The 27037-nt window shown below is 39.2% G+C and overlaps 1 protein-coding gene across 3 annotated transcripts in view; it reads right to left on the minus strand.

Moving 5' to 3' along the window:
* The window catches only part of PHACTR1 (phosphatase and actin regulator 1), a 500267-nt gene that overhangs the window by 471753 nt on the left and 1477 nt on the right, over positions 1–27037 (minus strand). For all 3 annotated transcript variants that reach the window (XM_006769720.2, XM_006769722.2, XM_006769719.2), the window contains exons 2-3: positions 26436–26615; positions 187–333 (exon numbers count right to left, since the gene is read on the minus strand). In XM_006769720.2, the coding sequence (XP_006769783.1) occupies positions 187–333; positions 26436–26565 (277 nt within the window). In that variant the 5' untranslated portion in view covers positions 26566–26615. The remainder of the gene's footprint in view (positions 1–186; positions 334–26435; positions 26616–27037) is intronic.

Raw genomic sequence — 27037 nt, forward strand, 5'->3', positions numbered from 1 at the left:
ACCAGCGACACAAAGAGAGGGAGGGAGCGAGCCGGTTCTGGGCTGGGCTGGGCAGAAAGGGGGCAGAAGGGAGGGCATTGCCAGGAGCGGACACCGGAGGAGGGCAGGGGGCTGAGCCAGCCGGTGGGAAGGAAGGTAGAAATGGGAGCTTGGTGGGGAGAGAGCAGGCTGGAGGGTCGTCCTTACCTGCCCCCAGGTTAAAGGAAATCCTGGCCTCCGCGAGGTACGGCGTGTCACTCTTGGAGCGGACTCTCCTGATGGGCCGCCGGTCTATATCATCCTCCGAAGATGCCGCCATTAAGGTGGGAGGCAGGAGCAGGGTCGCCCGGCGAGCTGAGAGGGAAAAGGAGAAGGAGAAGAGAGAGGGAGAGAGGCGGAAAGGGGAGGAGGGGAAAGGAAGAGGCTCACACCCGGAGGGGGAGGGGAGAGGGGGGATGGGAGAGGAAGGGAAAGGGGATGGGGAGGAAAGGGGAAAAAGAGGGGGAAAGGAAGAAAGAAGGAGAGAGAAAGAAAGAGCAAAGGAGAGAAAAGGGTGAGGGGAGAGAAAGAAAATCCGTTAAGGATTTGTGGACTGGAGCAGAGATCAGGCAGGCTGCCTCTGGCTGGCGCCCAGGGCTCCCCCTAACTCTTCTCCCAGACTGGACCAACGGGCGAGTGCTGGGGACTGACACCCTGCCTCCTACCCGCAACCAATTCCCAGCTCTTGGCACAGACAGGCTGATGCGAAAGAGAAGACTCCAAAGCAAAGATGCTCAGTCAGCACCATGCCCTCTCCCGCCAAATGCACTTACTCTGCTCTTCAAGCTACACCAGGGTCTCCTTAACCCACAGGAGTCTCCAGCCAGAGGTACCTGCCTCAGCTTTCCTTGCATGGACTTCTTACTACTAGGGTGTAAGCCCAGGCCCCATTGGCCATGGAGGAGAACATTGCACCCAGGGTACCCCTCTGCTTCCTCTTTCCCAACCCAGAGCTCAAACAGAGATGAAGTCAGATCAGGAAATTCTCAGATGCTCCCTTGAGCCCTGGAGGAGGAAAGAAAGAAAAGTATGTACAACTTTAAGAGCAGTTTGGCAGGAAACTTTCTAGAGTTGATGTTTTAAATGTGGAATAGGCATATTCACACAGAACTGAGTGGCTCTTTTTTATAACCATGATTTTCTATGATGTGTTTATCTTTGCATAAATATCTGTTCGTTTAACCTTCAACTTTATCTCTATTTGGTGACTTCAGGCACAGATAATAGTCTTTGTATTGCACCTGTGGTCTCTATAACCCCATACCGTTATTTCTGAAGGTGAGGGCAAGATCAAGGGCACTTTACTTTTCTTTGAATGTGTGCAAGGCTACCTTCACATGTTACCCAGCAGAAGGACCCGGAAAGGTTTCTGGAGTATGAATCATAATGGTTTGATGCTCCTACAGAAGCTATTGATGGGCTTAACTCTTTTATGTCTGACTTTCTGCAGCTTCAGTCACTTGGTCTTTTTGTGGCCTGATGTTTTTTCTAATAAGAGACCCCCTGGGGTGCATGGATAAATGTTAGGTTACCTTGATTATCTCCCTGCTACAGAGGAATCTCAGTGTAAGGTCATGCCCTCCGGTGTCAGAGGAGGAAGTGCTGCTCTGACTCTGTAAGACTTCCTCTCCCCTTCAGCTGTCCATTCTTACGCACATCTTGTACTCTTGCACCCCTCTTCAGTCCCTCTTCTTTGATCTCTTCACACACCGGTAGTAACTCTACATCTTAGGAAAAATATACCTGCACTTGTCCTTACTGTTTCTCAGCCTCTACCATACTCTCCCTCCCATTCTGTTTAACTTTCCTGTGGGACTCTTGGCCCCATAGGCTCCATTATTTTCTTTTTAAAAAAAATTTCTTTATTGATTAAGGTATTACATATGTGTCTTTATCCCTCCATTGTCCTCCCTCCCATTCATGCCCCCCCATTGTCTGTGTCCAAACAAGCTCTCAAGGCTTCATTATTTTCACTCTCATTTCCCTCCTTTCGTCTTTATAACTGGTTTCTATCCCCACCACCCAATCACAGTTATTTTAAAGGTCATTAACACCCTCCTAACAGTTAAATCCAATTTTTTCTTGACCTCTTTAAAGTATGTAGTAATCTATCTGTTTTGAAATAATCTCCTCTGGTCTTTCTGAACTAAACTAACTCCCTAACAACTTCATTTCTAATTATCAGCAAGTTCTCTGTGTGTTGATTTAAAATTACCTATCCTGGCATTCGAGGCCCTTAACAATCTGATTTCAACCTGTTTTTTCAAATTTACCTATTTTTTACCTCCAGTCTACTTGGAGTTGTCCTAACAAGTCTGGCTTCTTTATGCATTTGTACCTTGGCTTGTTTTTACAACACAAATTTCTTTCCTACAAACTTGCCATGTTCTCCCTCAGGAATATAAGATAAATGACTCAGCAGTCTATGGCATGAACCCAGTACACAGTAAAAAGTCAATAGATATCCTATATAATAAAAGGCTAATGTGCAAATTGTCCCCTCGGGTGGTGGTTTGACCTGGAGTTCTACCAGTTCGACAGCTTGCTATGATGAGTGCTGACCACTAGGGGGCAGCGCGGAACATGGCAGGCTTTAGTGATGCAGTGTTGGCAGCGGGCGGCAGTGGAGGCACTGCCAGCCCCAATAGGCCCCAACAAGAGCGGAACCACGACAGGATGATGGAGCAAGTGAGTGGGCAGTGCCAGGCCAAGGCGGGTATGAGCGGAGACCCAGGTGCTTCCCAGGGCCCAGAGGTCAGCTAGAACCTGCCCTTCCATGCCAGACACTCACACTTCGATCGCAGCCAGGCCTAGGGACTGCACCCATGCATGAATTCCGTGCACTAGGCCTCTAGTTTTTGAATAAAAGAAGAGAGGAGAGGGAAAGCGAAAGCAGAGAAGAGAAAAAAGGACTGAATGAAGGTTACTAACTAAAGAGTAGCTGAATTGGGGGCTAAATCCATGTTTGTTTCATTTCAAATCATGTGTCCTTAACCAGTATATTGACCTGCTAAGTATCTATATTTGGCTTATTAGCCACATTTTAAGTTCTCTTTTCTGTGACACTTGCCTCATTATTATGTCCCATTTATCTGTGTAAAACATAGATTAAAAATGGATGCCTCCTCTCCCAGGGGGCACAAGGGGGCATTTGGCTCATCAAATGAACCATGACTAATCAGGCTGCAAACCAATACTATGATTGTAACATTTATGCTCAGGCTGGTAAAGAGGTGCAAAAGCAAGGAAATAAATGCAAACAATTCTGAATGCTGTATAAACTATCCCTCTCTTTGAATTAATGCAGTGCTATTTGGTTGTGTAAAATGTTTGGGATTCCCCACCTCCTTGTCTGTTCACTCATCAGCCATGCCTCTAAAATCAATAAAGAAATTTGAAGGAATCCCTGGGCTAGCTTTCCCTGTGTTTCTTTGATTTTACATATTAATGATTTTTGATACAGGGAAGTACATCTTTGGATTTCTATTACTTATTTGCTCAACATTTTAGAGGACTAGGAAGCTAATATTATCACTACCACTTTAGGTTTACCTTTCTTAGAGAAATTTAAATGCCCTTTTATATTATTTCATTATGAGCTATTTTATTATTGATATAATTATAGATATGCTCTTTACAAAAAATAATACAAAACACTAATCTATCTTCATGTTCTTTTATTATTTTATCTTATTTTCAGTTTTGACTCTAATCTTCTATTTTTTGGTTTTCCTAATTTACTATCACCTTTGTCTCACTTAATATTTCCCATTCTCTTTTCACTTCGCCTTTCTTTTGTCACATCTCTCTTAGTTCTTTCTAACAATTCATTTCCAAAGTCAGTCCCATTTAATTTATCTCCCTCTATATGAAGTATTTACTTTTGTGGGCTTGTCCTAATGTTTCCAAATTATTTGTTTGCTGGGATTCCTATCATATACATAATCTGGTATCATAAAATATTTGACTGAGTGGCATCAGGGAAGAGTCTGAGGTGGAAATCAGGGATGGTGGGTGCTGCCCCTAGTACTACTACCACCATCAATTAACATTGGACAACCTACTCTACCAGGATGGGTCTCAGTCACCTCAGCTAAAAAACTTTAAGGGTCATCCCAAGCCAGTGTTGCTCAGTGTTTGAGCATCAATCCAGAAACCAAGAGGTTACCCATTCCAACCCAGGGCAAATGCCTGGGTTGTAGGCTCAATCCCCAGTAGGGGGCATGCAGTGGATCTATAATGTTACTCTCTCATCAATGTTTCTGTCTCTCTATCCTTTTCCCTTCCTCTCTTTCTCTAAAAAAATCAATAAAAACATATAAAAATGCAAGGATCAGATAAACAATCTTAAGACCCTACCAAGTCTTAATACCCCATGAATATTTGCAGGTATTCTTCTAACTCTATCAGTGTCTATAGCATATATTCTCTCTTAATCTAAGAAAATACAGTTCCTTTGATTTATAACTAATCATATTCAGGCAAACACATGGTATACATACTTCTTTCAAGTAATTTCATATTATTTGTCTATTTTAGGTCACGGTACATCCTTTAGAATCTATTATTTTTCTCATACCATTTCTATTATGAGGCAACACAAATAGAATTATTTGTGTGTTTACATGTGTGGATGTGGGTGTGTGTATAGAAAGAATTGAATTCAATTGTGACCACAACAACTTCAAAATATAGTGGGTGTTTGTTTTGTTTGTTTTCTTCATTTTAAAGATTGCTTCTTTTTTAATATACTTGCTGACTCAGGGGTTCTTTTATTCTTTTCTTTTATAAAGCTGATCAACTTCTTAACACTGAAGACTCTGACATGAAAGTTATAACCACAGCTAGATCCCAAAGAAAGAGAAGCAGCATAATAGAATGCTCAACAAATAACATGTTATACATCTACCACTGGCATAGAAGAGGGTGGAGGTGGGAAGGAGAGAAAGGAGGAAGACTGCACTATTCCATCCTCATCAAGAAAACCCTTTATTTAGATGAGTGAAGGGTATCCTTTAAAATATTATTTAAAGTGTGTTTCAAGGGCACCCATATATTGGTATCCCTTGGAATATGTGTTAAAATGTAGATTTACCAGGCCCTCAACATGGACCTATTGAACTTTGAGGGCATGATACCTTAGTACCTAGATTTTCAAAAGGCTCTTTACTATGCTCATTCTCAACACTGGCTTTCAACATTATACTGGAGGTCTTAGTCAAGTCAATAAGTTAAGTGAAATAAGTTAAAAATATATAAGTATTGGAAAATAAGAGAAAAATTGTGATTAGTCATATATGTTATGACTGTGTACATATGGAATCCATAAGAATCCAGACTCTCTGAAATGAGTGAATTTTACAACATTACTGGATACAATAGCAATGTAAAATATCAGTTTTGTTCTTATACACTAGCAAAGTTATGAAATATAATTAGAAAAGCATAAAAATAAAAAAAATCTGAATAAATCTAACAAAAGATGAGGAACACTTTTATATGAAAAACTACAAAACATTCCTGAAAGAAATTAAGAAGACCTAAATAAAAGAGGGATGGATGAACATATGCTTATGTTCATGGATTAAAAGACATGTTATTGTAAAGTCATCAGTCTCTTCAAATTGATCTATAAATTCAATGAAATTTCAATCAAAATCTCAACTGATTTTTGTGTGTTTTTTTAACTTGGACAACCTGATTCTAAAATGCATATGAAAATGCAAAGGAACAAGGCTAGCCAGGACAATCTTGACAAATAAGAAAATAGCTGGAAGATTTATAGTAGAAGATATCAAGTCTTATAAAAGTATAGAATTCAAAAAACAAAGTAAAGTAAATAGACCAATGGAGAGAATAGAGAATCTAAAAATAGACTCACATATAAACAGTAACCGGATTATGACAAGAATCTCACTACAGTGTTATGGGGAAAGATGAACTTTTCAATAAACAATGTTTGACCACTTGAATATCCATATGGTGGAAGAAAATAAACTTAATCCCTACCTCACATCATACATAAACTTCAATTCCAAATGAATCATGAACCTAAATATAAAAAGTAAACAACAAAGTTTCTAGAAGAAATTTTTTTCAAGAAAGAATATTTTATGACCTTGTTTAAATAGGGCATAAAAAGTTCTAACCATAAGAGAATAAATAGGCTATGTTGATGCCATTAAAATAACGAACAAGACAATCAAAAAATGCAACATAACAAAATATGTGGAATACAGTTAAAACAGTGCTGATAGCAGAATTTATAGTATTAAATGTTTATATTAGAGAAAATATCTTGAATTCATTATTTAAATACTTATCTCAGGAATTTAGGGGAAAAATAAATTTAAAGCAAACAGAGGGATGAAACTAATAGCACATGTCAATTAAGTTAAAAACATGCAGACAATAGAAAAATAAAATGAAAAACTCATTCTTCAAAAAAGATCAATAAAATTGATTAACCTTTAACAATATTGTCATAGATAAAAATAGAGAAGAGGCCCTGGCCAGGTATATCAGTTGGTTAGAGCATCTTCTGGACACAAAAATTCCATTTCTGGTCAGGGCATATATAGGAAGCAATCAATTAATGCAAAAATAAATGGAACAACAAATTGATCTCTCTCTCTCTCTCTCTCTCTCTCTCTTTCTCTCTCTCTCCCTCCCTCTCTCTCTCTTCCTCCTGCCCCTCCTCTAAAATCAATAAATTAAAAACAAATAGAGAAGATACAAATCACCAATATCAAGAATCAAACGGGCATAATGACTATAGATCTTATAGCCATTAAAAGGATAATAAAATAATACTGCAAACATCTTTCTGCTCATATATTTAAAAACTTAGTAAAAATAAATGACATGCTCTTAAAAAAAGATATTAGGCCCTAGTCTGTTTTCTTGATGATTACAGCATCAACCCACAGACTGAAAGATCATGAATTCAATTCCAGTCAAAGACATGTGCCTTGGTTGCAGGCTCAATCCCTGGCCCTGGTCAGGGTGCATTGTGGGGGAGGGGCAACCAATTGATGTATCTCTCTCACATTGATGTTTCTTTCTCTCTATCTCTCCTCCTCCCTTTCACTCTCTCTAAAAATCAATGGAAAAAATATCCTTGGGTGAGGATTAACAACAACAAAAAGATATTAGGAGAGTGAAACAGGAATGCAATAGACTGGGAGACAATACCTTCAATTTTATATATGATAAAGGATTTGTAACCAGAATATATAGAGAGCTAAAACAATAATGAAAAAAGAGATAACCCACCTCAGTTTTTTTTAATGGACAAAAAACTTGAATAGGCACTTCACAAAGGTAGATATCCAAATGTTTAATTGTTTAATAGGCATAAGGAAAGATGATTGCCATGGCGGGGTGGGTAAGTTGGTTGGAGCTTCATCCTGGACACCAAAAAGGCAAAAAGGTTGCAGGTTTGATTCCCTGGTAGAAGGCAACTGATGGATGCCTCTCTCTCTCTCTCTCTTTCTCTTCCCCTTCCTCTCTCTAAAAATCAATAAACATATCCTCGGGTGAGGATTAAAAAAAGAAAAGATGCTTAACGTCATTACTTAAAGGTAATTTCAAATAGAAACCTTAGTGAAATATCATTACATATCACCAATTTGGCTAAAACTTAAAAACCATTCAATGCCAAGATTGGTGAGGATGTGGAGGAATTGAAGCTCTTGTACATTGCTGGTAGGAATGTAAATGTATAAAACTGCTCTGGAAAACTTTTTATACAAATGTATACATAAACATAGGTAACATACTAAACCCTATGACAAGGATGATAACGTTGATAGCAGTTTTATTCATAATCACCTGAACTGGAAACAACCCAAAGGACTATCAAGAAGGAAATATACAAGAATGATTGTACTATCTTCATACAGTGTCATACTACATAGAAATGAAAAGGAAGAAGCTATTACTACAAGCAACAACATGGCTAACTCTCACAGGCATAGTGCTGGACATCAGAAGCCAGGCCTAAAGGAATGTATATTGTATGGGTAGGTATACATTCCTTTAGGTCTGGCTTTTGATGTTAAAGTTCACCTTTGGAGTATCCCAGCATAACCTGAGTCAAACTATGAGGAAAAAACATCATACAACATTAAAGTAAGAATGATCTATTAAAGCCAGGAAGAGGAACTGTATTCTTAAAAAAAAAAGTCAGTGTTCTAAAAGACAAATTAAGGCTGTGGAAATTTACAGATAACAGGAAAAAAAGGTCGTCTGACCTAGAAGGATCCTGAACTGACCCTAGACTGGATCCTGCATTACAGGGGAAAAGTGCTGTAAAGAACCCTCTTGGTCCTGGCCCGTGTAGCTTAGTTGGTTGGGTGTCATCCTGTGCCAGTTCAATTCCAGTTCATCGTACATGCCTACTAGTATGTTGCAGGCTTGATCCCTAGTAGGGGGTGTGCAGGAGGCAGCCAATCAATGTTTCTTTTTCACATGAATATTTCTCTCCCTCTCTCCCTTTCCCTTCCTCTCTCTCTAAGATAAATAAAAACATATTTTTAAAACACGATCAAAATAAATAAATAAATAAACCAAACACACACAATCACACATATATATTCTCTCTCTCCTTTCCTTTCTTGTTCCTTTATGTCTCTTTCTTCTTCTATCTCTACATAAACACTTTTACAATCCTCTCTAGATAGATAGATAGATAAATAGATAGATGATAGATAGATAGATAGATAGATAGATAGACAGACAGACAGGAAGATAAAGACAAGAGATAGCAAATGATAAGCAAAGGGGTAAAATATTATAAATAGGTGAATTTATCACGTTTCTATAAGTTTTAAGTTCTTAAAAGTTAAAAAGTACCAGTAATTTTTTTTTAGGAGAGTTTTCAACAATTTCTGAAAAATTATCACTGTCAGGCATCTCCAAAAGCTTGGATAATTACAGTATAGATCTGAAGGGTACTCTGTCTGAATTTACGTGAAGGGTCTTTAAGCTTTTGTTAAAAATTGATTCTGGTATAGTAGAGTAGAACAGATTAAGAATGTTGGCTATACAGATGAATTAATCACATATGTTACCATTTTGCATATCTAACATGAATTAAAATATATAAGAACCTTTACACCTCACAATTAATGTCACCAGTATGATGTCACTCATTACAGTGATATATTCCAAATAATTCATGTAGAAAATAGAAAATGTAAATGATGAAGATGAATATTAATTACAATATCAAACCAATAAGATTGCAGTATTAATTTGCATATCTTAAATGGTTTAGGAAAAACATTTCAAAAAGGGTTTTGGACTTTATATTACCACTACATTTAGTATGGAGCCATTGAGATGTTTTTGCTTTCCTATACATATGAATACTTTGCTAGAGAACCAAGAATCTGAGGAATTGTTATTGGTATATCATAGTGCTCTCTGCCTAAACCTGTCATTAAAGGAGCTGTCCACTATACAACTTTTTGATATTAATTCCTTTTCCTACATTATTAATTTTGTGGTGTCCACAAAGGAAAGGGGATGACTGCCTTGCTTTTACCACTGTTGCCTGGTACTGCAGCTCTGTAGTGTTCCTACTGGCCTAATTTAGGTCTTTGTGCTGTGCAACTCTAGGAATGCACCACTCAGTCATAGTCTATGTTAATAGAATTAATGGACCTGAAGTCCACAACTTGTGCAGCCATACCTAAGGTGTGGCTTCCTGAAGAGATGGTTCCATGCTTGGGCATGCAGGACAGCTCTGTTCCCTATCACAATTTAGGTCTAACATTTACTTTGTTCTGATTCTTCCTTTAAGGCTTGAATACCTAGCTTTCCTCAAATTGATGCCTGGATAATGATGAATGCCAGACTATTTAATAGCTACCCTAAAATTGGCATAGTGACTTCTCCCCCAGAGGGACTAATTTAAAAACCACTTAAAAGTATAAAATAGAGTAGCAAAACATGTTCAAATATGTTCAAATATAGGAGCCATGTTCTTTGTTTATCTTTTAAAAATCCTGCTCCCGCAAAAACTTGTGTGTTGGTAGCCAGCCTCCAGTGGTCCACAGTGATTCCCAACTCTTGGTATTTATATGTGTGATGTCCCCTCCCACATTGAAACAAGCTTATTCTCTGTGACTACTGGAATATGGTAGAAATGATGGTGAGTCATTCCAAATGAGGCTCATAAAATACACTGTGACTTCTACCTGACATTCACTTTGTATGTCTTGTTCTGAGAGGAGCCACCTGCAATGACATGGACACACCCAAGATGCCAAAGAGGCTCACATGGCAAGGAATTGAGACCTCTTGCCAAACACAATGTCTGTGAGCCACCTTGGAATCCCCTGTCAAGAATCTGGATGAGTGCAATCTTAGCCAACATCTTGACTGCCACTTCAGACCTGAGCCAGAACCACCCTGCTAAGATGCTCTCTAATTCCTGACCTAAAGAAACTGCAGGATAATGTTTGGGGGTAATTGGATATGCAGCACTAGATAAGTAATACTCATAGGTTCTCAACGGACTCAAAGCATGAACCATGAATGCTTAGATGCTATCTATGACTATCATAAAATCCAAATATTAGCCAGTTTTATGGATCAATTAACAAATTTTAAGGCAGAAGATCTACACAAAAATTGCACAAACATTATCAAATGAAAGTACAAATCTTTCCACTGGAAAACCTTTCTTTACCTCTTCCTCTCATCTTTGCATGTCTAAACTCTGCCCATCCTCTGTGGCTGGAAGGTTTTTATTCCCATCCTCAATGCAGCAAAGCTGTGTGGATGCAGTACCTTTCTTTTTTCTTTATCTCTGTCCATCTGTGGCACTTTGTAATTTCCACCTTGTATGAATATATAAACACTATAATGTGGATTATTAATATCCTCCCAGACAGAATGAAATAAATGTTAACAGCACAGACTTTGAGGTTAGCCTTCCTGAGTTAGTACCCATATTCCACATTTAATAGTTGTGTGATTTCATGCAAGTCACCAACCTCTTGTGCACATATAAGATGGGACTGCATAATACATATGTCTTAGGGTTTCTATGAGAATTCACAAAGTCCCAATAAAGATGTATTGTGTTAAAACTATTATTACTGGTCAGCTCCAATGAAGGCTGTCACTGTGAAATTAAACCTTGGCATAATTCCCAAGTTTAATGCTTATTAGATATTTGAAAAAAGTTAGTAAGCTCTCCAAGCTCTTGTTTCCTCATATGTAAACTAGAAATAAAATCAACCATGTCACTGGGCCTTTGGAGGATAAAAAAAATCTAAACTAATAAAAAGAGAAACATGCAAATTGCTGTCACTCCACTATGCCTACCAGCCAATCGGATGAGTATGCAAATTAACCCAACAAAGATGGAAGTTAATTTGCATACACAGGCACAGAGAGAAGACTAAAGGCTGAAGAAGCTTGGCTTCTTCGCTGTGGCCGAAGTGAAGGTCTGGGTCCTGGGTGCTGGAGGAAAAACAACGCCGGCAGCCAGGGGAGGGCAGGCCTATTGCATGAATCTCTTCGTGCAACAGGCCTCTAGTTATATAATAAATGTAGAACACCTAACACAGAGCTTGACAAATGGTAGGCGGACAACAAATGTTCGTTGTTTCCTTCTTCTCAGCTTCTTAAAGTAGATACTGTGCAGGGTGGTTGGAGGCTGGCTGTTAAAACATGCTAGAAAGGAAACTGTATCTCAGGCTTTGTATGTTGAACTGAGTTGGACATAAACCCAAACAGCTTTCCATTATTTAGTAAATGTTGAACATGCCTGGTTAAGATATACAAGTCATTTTTCCAATCTGGTTTAATAGTCAGGTAAAGGTAAACTTTATTCATTTTAATTTTTTATTTTCTCCATGATTGATTTCAATATAGTTGCTGTAATTTAATGCTGTACTTTGAAATCTAGAGGTTTTAATATTTGTAATTTATGTTCAATGTACAAAAGGGTGACATAAACTTGAACATATCTTTGTGTGGCAAACTGCTGGGCCTTGTTACTTGCAATTTGATCTTAGAAGCAAAGACCATGGGCTTGAATCCCATTTGAGCCTCATGTACAACAACAGAATGTAGAGTTATTAGACTAGGTAATAGAAGATGGGATTCTAGGTCTTGATCTGCCACCTTCTACTACCTAGTTTAGATAAGTCACCTCTTTCTAGAAAACCAGGTTGTTTTAGGGGAAAGCTGAGTCGGAATGACTCATGTTTGAATCCTGGCTCTACCTCTTCATAGATGTGAAATCTCAATGAGTCTTAATTTCCTATAAATTGGGGCAATCATATTTTACTCATAAATTTGTAATTTTGAATAAAATAAACATGTATAGCTTCTGGTATATGTTTTGTATTTTTGCTTTACCTTTCTTTCATGTCTCAGTTTTATCACCTGTAAAATGAGCCAGTTGAATTAAGTCCCTTCTGATTCTAATGTTCTATTATTATAGAAATTATACTAATCAATGCAATATTAAAAAGATCTGGGCACTTGCTCTTGGTATGTGATAAAGTGTTGTATATGGTTATAATAAGAATAAAAATATATGGTGGTTGTGAATGGGAGGAAAACACAAAAATTCTTATATGTATGTTGCTAAGAGGAAGGCTGGCTCAATATAGATTCAGTAGATATTTTATTTGTGTTCTATTGTGTATTTGGATGACTTGATCATATAGTGATCAGATCACAGGTTATGCGTCAGAGACTCTGTCTAGTAAATAATAGCAGAACAGGTCCAGGACCATTAACCCAGCTGGCAAAGACCATTAACCCTTTGGGCCAAAACAAAGCATGGGTTATCTCTCTCTCAGCCCAAATTGTATTTGACTATTTCCTATATCAGTTAAAATGAACTACCCCAATAAATGAAGATTTTATTTATTTTTGATGTTAAGACAGAAAATTAAAGGTAATCAACCTGAGGGGCTTGATTTAGGTTAAAAGAATATGTATGTGTGTCCCATGTATATAAAAATAATATAAGAATATTTACCAGGTTGTAAAGATACCTATTACTTATTTACTTTTTTTGAGAGAGAGAGAGATTGATTTGTTGTTTCACTTATTTATGCATTCTTGTATGTGCCTTGACTTGAACCTCAACTTTGATGTATTGGGTGTATTAGAACAATTCTCTAACCAACTGAGCTACCTGGCCAGGGCAAGAGTCCCTATTTTTAGATGATGGTTATAGTTGAGTTTTGTTGTTTGTCTATATTTTCTAAGTCTTGTGTAGCTGTTATGTGTTACATCAATAGTGAGAGGGGAAAGCAAGTTATAAGTATCATATGAAGCTCTTGTAAACACTTAGGCAGATTACCTCCCTCCACCACGACCCAACTTAGAGGACAGGGACAACCATCCTAAAGTGATAGCTTCCAAAATAGATGAAAGTAAAAAATTACTTTAAGGATGTGAACCTAAAGGTAATACACAAAGCAACTCCATTGCCATATTATATCTTATAATATTGAGACATTCTATCTTTGAATGTGTGGAAATAAATGAGCCATGTATGTCCACACATCTTTTTTTAATATTGTCATAGTTGTCAATATAATATAGAACTATAATGAAGTAGGAAGAATCAAAAGGTTTAAGATTATAAGTCTGGATCCATTTCTAATAGCTGTGTGAGCTTGGGAAGTTACTTGATTATTGGAAACATGGATTACTTCTGTAAAAGGGGATAATAATAAGCACTTCACAAATTTTCTTTTCCAGGACTAAATGAGATAACAAACACCAAGACCCTGGCACATGAATGTGAATCCTCTTCTCACTCACATTTCCTTTTGCAATTTTTATACACCTCCAGGTTATCGAGCTAGCATAGGATACAGGGCTAATGTAAAAATCAGCCTTGCAGTATGATGTTTTGAGTTGGTCTTGTTTTCCAGATATAAGGATTAAATTATGCCAAGCCAAGTAGTTTTTTTTCTCTGCCTGTCATCTATCAAGTTGAATAACTATATAATACATAATCAACTAAATGGAAGAGAAAGTTCTTACTGTGTAGGTTCAAAAAAAAAGTAAGGTCTATTTTTAACTAGTTATATCTGAGTCTCTTTTTTCCTTCTTCCTTTGCCACATTCTGTGACAGCCTATAAGTTCTGTAAAGTGATTGAGCTGCATTGAGATTAAAAAACAATAAACTTGTGTTTTTTGGTTACCTCATAAATGATAACTCAGAATTTTATTTCTAATGAAAAACCAAGCCAGAATTAGAAATAATGTTGGTACCTTCAAATGTTTGGCTCATTTAAATATTTCAAGTGGAATATTGATTTTAAGTAGCAGTGTTAGGGATAAAATACTGTATTTATAGTGAAGAATTTTAATTTAGAAAATAAATGTGTGTTTTTTAACAATCTCTCAATCCTCTAAATAATATGAGAAGAATATTAAAGGCTCAGCGGAACTACATATTCAGAGGCAGATATAAAACACACTAGTGAAATTATTTTAGGAATTACCAAGGCACACAATCGTTTGGATGGTTTCCTAAGATCTCTATACCAAACTTTACATCTATAGAACTTATTCTCTACTGTTAATCTATGCTTGGATATTCTATAGGGTCTCCAAATTCAAAATATTCTAAATTTGACTTGATCTTTTTCCTTCCTCCATCCTGATTTTCTTCCAATTTCCTCTTTTAGTGAACAGGTTAATTCTCCATCCAGTGGGTCCAAGAAACCATTTGGACATTATTCGAAATACCTCCTCTCTCACCTTCTGTCTTCGCACCCTACCATGATATAATCCACAGAAAGTATGTCAATGGACCCTCTTTCCTGACAAATTCACTGTCATATCCCTTTTCATGCTGTCTTTACTTCTGGCTGGGGTCCTGCACTAGCTTCTCAATAGTTCTCTTTGCCTCTAATCTTACTCTCTCCAATCTGTTCTCCATATTTGTGTTATGATAAAAACCGCTCTGAAAACAGATCTCTTCTGTATTAGCATATTATTAGATTCAGTATCAGATTTGGAATTCCTTAGTTGGGAACACAAAGTCTTACATATTATTCTAGTCTCTTTGTTTGCTATTCCCATACCTACAAGGTACCTCTCATTCTGGAACATGTATAGAGTTCCTCTAATATATGGGGTGGGCAAAAGTAGGCTTACAGTTATTCATATGGAAATTAATAAAGAAATAATAAATAAGAATATAAGAATAAACTCAGTGTTTCATGTACTTACAACTGCATACCCACTTTCACCCAATTGCTGTATTATACTCCTAACTAGAGGCCCAGTGCACAAATTTGTGAAAGGGTGGGATCCAGCCAGCCCGGCCCCAATCTGGGCGGATTGGGGCTGGGCCTGTCAGGAGGAGGTGTTGGGTGGGGGGAGGGGCCATGGGGAGGAACTGTGGGCGGTGGGCCAGCCGGCCCCACCCCTGAATGGATTGGGGGGGTGGCAATCAGGGGTCAGCAGCCAGGGGAGGGACCATGGGAGGTTGGCTGCCAGCCCCACTCCATTTTGGGGTGGAGAGGGCTGAACAGGAGGTGGAGCTGGCTGGCAGGAGGGGCTGCAGGCCAATTGGGGTGGGAGGATCATATTGGGGGTGGGGCCAGCCATGGGGAGGGGCTGTGGGCCAGCCACCCCACCCTTGATCGAGGTGGAAGAGTCTGATCAGGGGCAGGCCGGCTGGGGGAAGGGGCCACAGGAGGTTGGCTGGCTGGTCCCACTCCCTGATCCAGCCAGTTCACTGGCCACGGTGGGTGTCATAGCAACTGGTCATTCTGGTCTTTATGGCATCCCAGTCGCTGGCTTGTTATATATATTGATATGTTCATGCCTTATCCCATGCCATTTCCTGCCTAAGTGTAACTTAAAAGCAGATTAAGTGGCATCTCCTCTTGGACACTAACTTGGAAATGCTTTGAACTCCCTTCCCAACACATATACACACATTAACATGTCTTTGTCTGATTCAGATGCCCTCATCTGTGTTTACAAAACTCCCAGTGGGAACATTCTCCCAGCATTTATCTTTTGAAACAGAAATTATTGATTTGTTTATCTGTCTCTTCATTAGATGGTTAATTCCTTGAGGCCAGGGTATATGGTTATTTTGAATTTGAATCCCCAGCACATGGTTAGTGTTTAACCAATAGTGAATTGTAAATTAATATAATTTTGGATTTTTCTTCCATTTCATTCATTTAGTTCTCTGGGCTCTATATTCTTCATCTATAAAAGTAAAAATTTAGACTAGTCAATGGGTCTCAAATTCCAAACCTCATATTATCTACTGTAAAAATAAAACAAAACAACCCCTTAAAGATACGAAAAACCCAGATTACCACACCTGACTCCCCAAGATTCTGATCAGTACACCAGGTATGAGGCTACAGATTGTGCATTTCTGACCTATACCAGGTTTGGGCACAACTGGCCTAGGGATTCTCTTTCAGCTTTAAAACCCCTTCAAATATTCTGTTTCCTATTAATAGATTCAAAAATTCTTTTTTTCCAGTTACAGTTTACATTCAATGTTATTTTATATTGATTTCAGGTGAACATCATATATAGACAATCATATACTTTATAAAGTGGCCCCCTGATATTTCCAGCACCCGCCTATCACCATGCATAGTTACTACAATATTACTGACTATATTCCCCATGCTATATTTTACATCCCTATAACTATTTTGTTGCCACCAATTTGTATTTTTTTAATCCCTTCACCTTTTTCATCCAGTCTCCCAACCTCCCCTCCCCCACTCTGACAACCATCAGTCTGTACCTATGAGTCTCTTTCTATTGTATTTGTTCATTTTTTCTTAATTTGGTGCTCAAAGTCTCTTTCTCTGAACTCACCTTTTCTCCATCTTCAGGTATCACCTTCACCTGCTTGCACTTGATGATCCAGTCATACTGAATTGCTTTTAGAGAGACACATACATGCTGGCTTTTCCTGCAAGAAGTGCCCCACTATTGTGTGAACTCCAGGATGAAGCTTAGACATCAACTCCTCCATAAAGAATTGTCTGAATTCTTTCCTTTCCCCATTTATATCCTGTTTTTGCTTCTATCGGAGCACTTTTTGTTGTATGAGATTGCCCGAGCTTCCTGAAGACGACAGTTACTTAATGAATGTTTTTCCTCTTTTATTGTGGCAATTTATTCATTCCTTCAATTTTTACTGAGATGCTACTATCTATCTACATTTATTACTTTATGTCATTTCATCCTCATAATAATACTACTGCATTTGTTATCATTTTTCAAGTGGGGAAACAAAGGCCAGTCACAAGGTTGCTTAATGGTTGGAATAGAATTATCTTCCAGGTATTTCTGATGTTGCTTTCTTCACATCACCATGTTTTTCTTAAGGAATCATTTTTTTTAAAATGAAGAGAACTATGATTTAATGTGAATTCTTCCAAATCTATGTCCTCATTTCTAGGTAAATGCTGACTCATTTATGTTACTACCAGGAAGCCACTTTCTAATAAACTAGTTTGTTGTAAATTCAGAGATCAGTACAGTTTAGCTAATGTTTTAAGAGACATGAAAAAATCCCAGCAGTAGAACTTTAAAAAGGATTCCTTTCAGATTTGTTAGCAATTTTATTTTAAAACTCAAAGTTTTGATGCTTTTTCTTTTGTGTTAAGACTATCTCACATTTCCAAAGGGTCTAAACCAGAGATTTTCAGCATTTTCCACCTCAGGGCACACATAAAGTAATACTAAAATGTTATGGCATACCACAAATATATCATATTTTGACTGATCTGATTTTTTAAAAAGATATAATTTGGATACATTCACACTGGACAGCTGTTGTCACTTTTTTATTTGACAATCTAAGGGAAAAGAGGTCAGTGTCCCGGACTAAATAGTCTGGTATTGCATGGTGCAAAAATTTGTGTGGCACACCGGTTGAAAATCTCTGGTCTAGACATTTGAATTAGGAATAAATGGAAGCAAAGTGGGGGTGTCTCTCAGGGAAGCTGAGGCTCTGCCAATTTCCTCTGAGGCTTGAAAAAATTAAAATAGAATCAATACAAAAGCTAATACTTATTGATTACACATTAGGTACATGGCATTTTGCTTAGTTTATATTTATTGGTTCCCAAACTTTAGTCATCCCTGTATCACTTGTATGGATTTTGCTACATCTGTCTTCTGCATTATTATTTACTTAATGTTTTTCCTTAAATGGACTTTAGTCAGCTTATTTTACCCCTTGTTCTCAGTAGCCCATATGAAGCCTAGTTACAGATTTTATACTGCAATTAAATGCTTTGCATTTATATTTTTCTAAAACATAATGAGAAAAAATACATTATTATTATAAAAGAGTTCATGTATTACCTGAAAAATCATAAATTGTGCTGCAGTTTGTGAAATGTTATTTTGTTTCATTTAATCTTCAAAATAACCCTTTGGGTTAAGAACACAGAATTATCATTTGCATTCAAAAGGAAAAAGTGAGGCAAAGAGAGATGAAATAGCCTGCTTAATGTCACAAGCTAAAAAGGGGAAATCGTAGTTTGACTTGGATCTGGTGTTACTTTGAAGTCCAAGCCCTAAAACACTGAGACATTTTTTTACCCAGTTCTGAAAGAAATTTCGTTTCTACTCCCAATTTTTTATATGCCATAATTGCAAATTTGTAAAATGTGAATGTATATGAAAGTGACAGAAAATATAAAAATATTAAAATAAATGCATAAGTTTGAGATTTTCAATTTTTTTTCCAAATGGTTTAATATTACCCCATTTTGCTTTTACAAAAATGATACAAAGATCTGTAAAATAACCTATCTACTCATTACTAGAATTTCTGAAATCTAATTTAACACCAATATTCATTCAGTGGTATTATGAGTGTGTGGGTCTGACTGTTTACTGAGATACTATTTGAAATATAAAAAGAGATATATTATATTTTCATATGCTTGACTTCCTCTCTGTCTCTCATTCTTTCATCTTCCATCTCTTTTCCTCTTTACCTCAAGCCCTACTTTACATCTGAGCCCTGAATCACAATATGTGACACAGCAGATGTTTGCTGGGGGCTAAGGCATGAGAAGCATCAGAAGGCCAGTTGCCGATGAATTGTCCGTGGTAAGAATGTGACTCGATGTACTATTTCAGGGGCACCCTCCAGGAATGGGCGGCTGGGTTTCATGGTCATCTACATATGGATGGGATTGGCAGGCTGCCTAGCTGCACAATATTTTTTCCTTTTGATCTGCCTTCACCCTCTTTTGCACACAAAATGTTCCCTGTATTAAACACCGGTTTGGAGAGCCTGGGTGTGAGCAATTAGAGGTCTAAAAGGGAGTGTGTGGGAGGTTAGGAAGGAAGGCTTGGTAGTTAAGCTTGTCAGCGGTGAGTGAAGCATAGCGAGCTGCTTCCTGGCTAGAGTTACAGAGAAAAAAATCAAAGACCAAAAAAACAAGTCTTCATTGCGGATGATGACTTAAGCACCATCCAAACAAGGCTGTCAACTATCAGAGAAGTGTCCTCTGAAACACTTCATGGAGACAAGGGTCTGGGAACAGTGTGATTACATGTAAACTGCATGGTTAGGACATGACCATGAGGCCACAGAGAAGATACGGCTGGTTTTGCTGTGAAGGTTGTAGCAGAACTCTGAGGGGCAAGTGGGAGCACACGAGACTGGTGAACGCAAAGGATTATAACCCAATTGGCAATCATGCCCCAAACAGGATCCAGTGGCTTTGCAATCACTGTTCCCACCTTGGTCCTTATGGAGCAAATTAGATCTGCAAATTCAAATATGAGCCACATCTATGACCATTATATGAAAGACACAGAGAAGGAACTGGTATACTACTGATCAGAATTAACCGGGCACTGCTCAGCAAGGCTCCTGGGAGCACCATGGCCAGGCTTGCAGTGAGTTGTGCTCAAAGTGCACGTCTTAGGCGTGGGGCTTCTAGGGGTACCTACGGCCACCTCCTTTTGAGTCTTGTCAGAAGCAGGGGAGCGAATGCTAGCTGGTTTGAGGATTAATCAGCCAAGAATTGTAAGAACTGGACCAGGCAGTCCAGATCTAAAGAAGGAAAGGAAAAAAGATCTCAACTAAGGTGTAGCTAAGAGCTGGTTTCCTGAACATATTCAGAACAACTTTTGAATTGATCTCAATTAGGTTCATCAGAGCAAACATCAAGTAGTCACCTCTTCCATACATTTACTTTTAGGCAGAATAAAAACTCAGTCTTCGCAGCCTATTGTATATTAAAAAGCTTTTATAAAAGGGCGCTATTCAGGGATCCCTGGAAATACATTTTAAAAGGTTAATTCTCAGCAACAGTATACTAGTTCCCTCCTGCTATATTCTGTTGTTGCTTTTGATTCTTAAATGTCTTCTGTTTTATAGGAGATGTTGAAGAGTTGATGACCTTCTGCTGTTTCCTGCATCTCTATGTATTTGAAAATTATTTTTACCTGTCCCTCCCTTTGGCCTTAAGAGACTCTCTGTTTTCAACTAAAGATGTAGTTTTTTAAAGGTCTTAAATCCTTTCCCTGAATCCCAAGTCTCTCTTTGTAATGTAGATTTAAGCATTTCCTTTCTTTCAGTTCAATAGAGACATTTGATAAATCTTAATGCTTCTACTGTATATCAGAGATGGGACTAAGCACCCAGAAAAATGACATTTAAGGAGATTATCATATTAACAGACACCTAAGTAATAATAAAACAATAGCATCAATAACTAACCAATGATAATGAAGAATGTCCTAAACACTTTATAGGCATAATTCCCTTAATTCTCAAAAACTTCTATACATTCAGAGCTAGCATTATATCCATTTTGATTGGAACCCTGAGGCTCAGAGAAGTGAAACCATTTGTGTGAGCTCATGCATCTAATAAGTAGTGAAAGCAGAATAATTCAGTATGATAATGGCTGCAATAAAGGCTGGACAGAAGGCTTGGAAAGAGAAGCCTGGAGAAGTTAGGCAAGGCTTCACAGAGGAGGTGATGTCGGGGCTGGGTCTTGCAGTAAGCACAAGAAAGAAAATAGCATGAACACAGTCTGTAAGGTTGACTGTTGGCAATGCTTTGCAAATAATTAAGTGCTTCCAAATGTCTTTGTCTTTTGGGGCCCTTTGAAGAAGTCCCAGAGGTTTAGAGTTTAGCTTTAGAATACATTGAAGTTAAAGCTAAAGGTGGAAAAACCAGCTGTTCTGACAAATTTGACAGCCTGGGCTAAAGGTAGAGCCAGGAGGCAGTTGGGGAGTGGGGGTAAATGGTTGAAAAGGGGTTTAGATGAATTCCTCTCTACTTCCAAATGCAACTTGAAGAGACACTTAGCTGCTCACTGTGGCATTCATCAGTTGTCAAAACTGGCATTTCCCTTTGTTGAACAAGACAATAGAGATGACAGAAAACATGTATTTTGATGAAGTCACAATGACTATAGCACCTGGTTCTAATGCCAAGAATTATTTAAAATTATTTAAAATGATAAAAGAGGGGGAATTGTGAGAGGAGTCATAAATTTGATTGCCTCGTGACTTCAGTCAATTTGCTCTCTTTTAATATGTTTTCCTTTTTGAAGGTAAAGTAAATGTCTAAGGGTTTTGATGGCCTTTTAACAGAGAAACCTAGCACTGTGGGAAGGGCAGAGATGTGTGTGGTGAGAAGAGATCTGGTTCTAGTTTTCACCTTCTCATTATATGCTGTGTGATTTGGGCATGTGGCCGAACCACTCTGAACTTCAGCATCTCCAGTCCTGTAATTCAGTCATGAATGTTACCTTCATTTCCTGTGGGGTTGTTGGAATCGGATATACTGTACTTGAATTCAAATCCTGGCTCTGCTTCTCTTTACATGTGTAGTCTTTTCTAAACTGCAAAATGAGCACCATAATTCCTCTTTCCCAAAATTTCTTTCTGGATTAATGGATACAATAAATAGTACAGCACAGATATATAGTCCAATCCTTTAAACACACACACACACACACACACACACACACACACACAAAACAAAAAAACACCCTCAATTTGAACCTTTCCAATGGTTTGGATTCATTTAAAAGGAAAGAACTGGAAGATAAAGATACTCAGGTAAGAATATCTGCATGATATGCTAAAACAATGGTTCTCAACCTGTGGGTCGCGACCCCTTTGGGGGTCAAACGACCCTCTCACAGGGGTCACCTAAGACCATTGGAAAACACACATATAATTACATATTGTTTTTGTGATTAATCACTACGCTTTAATTATGTTCAATTTGTAACAGTGAAATTGGGGGTCACCACAACATGAGGAACTGTATTAAAGGGTCGTGGCACTAGGAAGGTTGAGAACCACTGTGCTAAAACGTTCTTTTCCGTAAAATGGGAGGTCAGCAGTTCTCAACCCAGTTTGGACATTTGAATCACCGAGGACAATTAAAAACATTCTCAGGTTCGGGGCTCTCCTCCAAAGACTGAGTCGATTGGTCTGCTGTGGGACTCCAGCCTCGAGTTCATAAAAGCTTGCCAGCTCTTGCTAATGTGCACTGGATTCTATCTTTGCCTCTCCAACTTAACATAAATAACCTGGCAATCTTGTTAAGATGCAGATAATGCTTCTCTAGGTCTGGGGTGGGGCCCAAGATTCTGCATTTATAACCAGCTGGCAGGTGAAGATGTTGCTGCTAGCCTGGGACGGCACTCTGTGTAGGAAGTGATTAATGATCCACAACAGTGGTTCTCAACGGTCAGTGCTCATCAAGATAACCCAGAGCTTGCTGAAAACGCAGCACTGGGACCTGGGCCCAGCCCTCACAGATTTATTTCACTTAGTTTAGGGAGGGGCCAAGAGAATCACTGATCCAAAATGTCCTATTTCATCCTGAAAATCCCGATGCTAATTTTGTGATTTTATAATATGACTCCCTTCCCAGTTCAGTAAAATAAATTAGAGCCTGAAGCTGAGTATGTGAGATATCATTGTCAGAACCTGACAGATGGGTGAGCTCAGCTGATGCGATGTCAACATATGGCTGATCTTTATGCCCTGTATCTCTTCCACCTCCAGCATCTCCTCTAGAGTTAATGGGGGCATTCAAAGAACCCCCTCTGTGTGAGCAGGATTTACTGTGGACACAACACCCACAGATTAATCCTTCACCGAAGGATGCACAAGTGATCTAGGCGTTTTTTGTCTCTGAGACATAGCATGCTTCAAAGCAGAATCCCTGGAGACCTGGGCTCATCCCCCCGGCCTCAGGGTCAAACCAAGGAAAAGTGAAGGTGGGAGACAATAACAAGCTGTGCTACTCAGCAGCACAGATGACTGACTTGAAAATCTCTAGGACATCCAAGAGGATCTGTCCCATGAGAGAATGAATAGCTTTTTCCTTCTTTTCTCTTCTCACCTTCCTGGATTCTTCTTGCTCTTACTAGCTAGAAACAGCCTCTTCTTAGGGACAGCACTTACCACTTTACAAGAATAATTGAAAAACTATAAACTAAAACATCACAATTCTGGTACTGTTGCTTTGGATAACCGTTTTGCACGTAGTTAATAAAGAAGCAGTTGGTTTCCAAGAAGTTTATCAATTTGTAAATAAATTGGTACAAGAATGGTAATATAGGAAGTGAAACTCATATTTTCTTGCTTCCACCTTTAGAAGTATTTGTATTTATAAGAACACTTGATTAATCTGTAGAAATATTTGCATGAGCTCTAGAGTAGACAACTCAAAAGGTAATAATCACACTCTAGTTTAGCTGATCACATCCTACGTCTCCCGCAATGAGGCTACTTGGCCTACGGTTGTCCCTCTGTTCCTGGGTGGGGCTGACCAAGGAGAGAGCACCACACGCTGTGATTCAGCAGCAGCACAAGGCCCGAATGGCCTCAAATGCCTTTCTCAAGAGCCAGCCACCATGCTGTCCCACTTCCACTGGTCCTCAGAGCCTTGCCAGGGGTAAGAGGTGGGCGTTAGCCATCACTCTAAAGCATGGACATTTGGGTCAGAAAGGCAGGGGTACAAGCCACGGCCCCCAGGCCTCTGCCCATCACTTGGAGCCATTCATCAGGCCAAGGGGCTTGTTATCCAGGAAAGACCGTGGAACCTGTGCGGAGTGGAAGGAAGCCGGTGTAGAGCGGCTGGAGCAGTGCGGTGACCAGCTGCATTATAGAGGCCACAGGGGCCCAGGACAGAGACTCTGAGGCTGCCCAGTCCTAGGTGGCAAGGCTCTGGATGAGGTGTTAGAAGGAAAAGGGGCTCTTTCAAGGGAAAGAAGGGCTAGGTAGATGGCGAGTACCAAGCCAGAAAGTTACCATTTTTCAGTTTTTCTCTAAGTTATGTTTTGATGAGGCAAGAAAATGATCAGTGTGTTTTAGCATTTACTTAAAAAACTTAACTCAAAATAGGAAGTGAAACTCCTGCCAGATTTGTTTGAAAGGTGGTGGCTTCCTTGTGACATTTCAAACAGGGCAGAGATGGCCTTTTGCCAGAGATATTTCTTTTATTGATTCACTTACGTATAACATTCCCTGTGTTGCAAAAACTGTTTTAAGCACTTTACAATCTTACCTCATTGATACACTTAAGAACTTAAAAACTAGGCACTGTTATTTGCAGAGGTGGTTACTTGGCCCCGCTTCACCGTGGCAGACCCAAGATTTGAACCTGGGCTGTCAGGGTCCCAGCTGTTACCCTGGGCCACGGCATTACCCTGCCGCTAAGACAGGAGGGTGGTCCTGTCTGGGTGAAAAGAGAGAAGACAGACTGGATGGATTGCTTCTTAAATGTGCTGCCCTGGTCATCATCATCGGAGCTCTTGCTTCAAATTCAAACTCCTAAGTTTTACACCTAGATTTCTGACTCAGGAAGTCCGGGATTTTTGGAAATAGACCTAGATGATGTTTAGGGAACCTCCACCCTTACTACAAGTCCAAACTTCTTTGCTTGAAACATCATTCTGATTCCCCTAAAATGAATGTGATATCTGAAAGCAGCAGTAGCTTATGCTACCACTTCCCATACATCTTCTAGTCATTCCAACTCTAGTGCTAAACCAGTCACTGATGGTGACAATTCTGACCACTCCACCCCCAGCTCCATCTGCCAACAGCCACCAGGCTGCCTGAAGATCCTCTGAGACTCCCACATCCTGCCTTTTTTCCTTCCGTAAAAATCCACAGCTTAGTCTCCTTAAATCCTTAAACTGCAAGGCAAAGTGGACACGTTTATTATTGTCAATTAACTGCCACTCTCCTTCTCTTGTCCTGCCAACAGTCATGCAGCTCAGGTGGGTCACTCCACCACCGAACATTATTCTCTCATGCACACTGAATGGACCAGACCCAGCAACGTTTACACCGGGTCTGGAGGTGGCATTGAGCCCTGCCCCAGCCCCCTTTCCCTTTAGTCTTCCATTCTCCATCTCTTCTAGCATCTTCTGACTTGCAGACCCAGAGGAGGCTGAAGGTCCTGGCCAGTCTCTTACCCTTTTCCTACCTCAGTAACATCCTCATGTCTTTTTAAGGGGTGGAGAGTAGCAGTGCTAATTACCTACACAGAGGAATGAACAGAGCTAGCTATTAGATCGCTTCTGTGAATTTAGGCTGTGATGGGTGCACTGACACAAACAGATAAACCAGATAAATTCCAAGCCCTCTTGACTTTAAGAAGACTGGGTCATGCCCAGAAAAATGAAAACAGAGAAGGGAGAATCTTGCAAGCCCTCAAGGCTGCCATGAGCAATTGGCTCGAGAGCGAGGTAAAATCAATTTAGAAGACAGCACTGGGAAAGCCAAGGCAGACTATTATCAGTGCTCCGTGTGAAGTACTTCACAACCTACGTGTGAAACAAGCCAGCATTATCAAAGCAGCATTTCCCTCTCAGCTCTGCCTTGTGACTTCCAAGAATTCAACCACGTTCCTATTAAGAATACAGGCATTGCCCTTCTCCTTAGAGCTTCTGTTGTACCATTTGGGATCTGCCCATCATCAGGTTGCTTTGAGTGAACACCCTAACGATTCCGTGGAAAAAAGAAAATATGAAATGTGGTGGAAAAACATTCTAACTGCACCCTTGAACAGGAGAGCGAGTAAACTGGAGCCTAACCGACCATCTTGAAGCACGTAATAAAAATGTACACATCAGTGGCACTTCACAACGGGTGTGTTCCCTACTGCCCCAAGTGCACTGGTGATTCCTCGAGGCAGTGGCTGGATTCATCTAAAGTAGACAAGGCAGCTGCAAAGCTGGAGGCTTAGCTCAGGAGCCTCTACTGCAGCTGGATTTCAGTCAGATAGGCCAGGGTGCCCTAGATCCCCGCAAGTGCAGTGCCTGCAAACTCAGCCATCTCAGAGGGGTGGAGGCGGAAGCATCCCGGATGCCTTTCAAACTTATGCTTTCCTCCCTTTCTCCCATTTTATGTATTACCTTGAGCTCCTTGACTGTAGAAGAATCTTTGAGCCGACTCGACATCCAAGAGTCTGTGAGCCGACTCAACATCCAAGAATCTGTGAGCAGGCTCGACATCCAGAAAATAATCCATTTTGGGATAATCCATCTTTGATGTTTCAAAAGCAGAGTTTTAAGACACAATAGTCACTTGTTTGCCTATGAAAGAGGGAAAAATATCACAGTACTTCAAACTGTTAAATAGATTTTAAAAGTCTCAAATATGCATTTATATTATAAGCATATATGTACACATATATTTAAATTATCTCATTTGAATATCCCATTATATGACTGACCACCAATTCTAAAAACACCCTTCAACATAGCTTTCCTATTGTGTGAGAAAATGCCACATTTAACCAACATTCATTTCAAGTCCTCTATCCCACTCAGGAAAAACAGATGATCCAGGCTAAAGAGAGATAACATACCAGTCTTTCCTTGTTGTATATTAACTGGAAAAGATACTGTTAAGTTCATATGCTGTCCATTTTCTAAAGGTCTGTCTGATAAATGGCATCATTAAATGTCAGCCTTTCGTAGTACTGACCCTCAATTAATCCAGGGAGCTCCGATTC

This window comes from Myotis davidii, unplaced genomic scaffold (assembly GCF_000327345.1).
Source record: "Myotis davidii unplaced genomic scaffold, ASM32734v1 scaffold62, whole genome shotgun sequence".
In the NCBI taxonomy this organism is placed as follows: Eukaryota; Metazoa; Chordata; class Mammalia; order Chiroptera; family Vespertilionidae; genus Myotis; species Myotis davidii.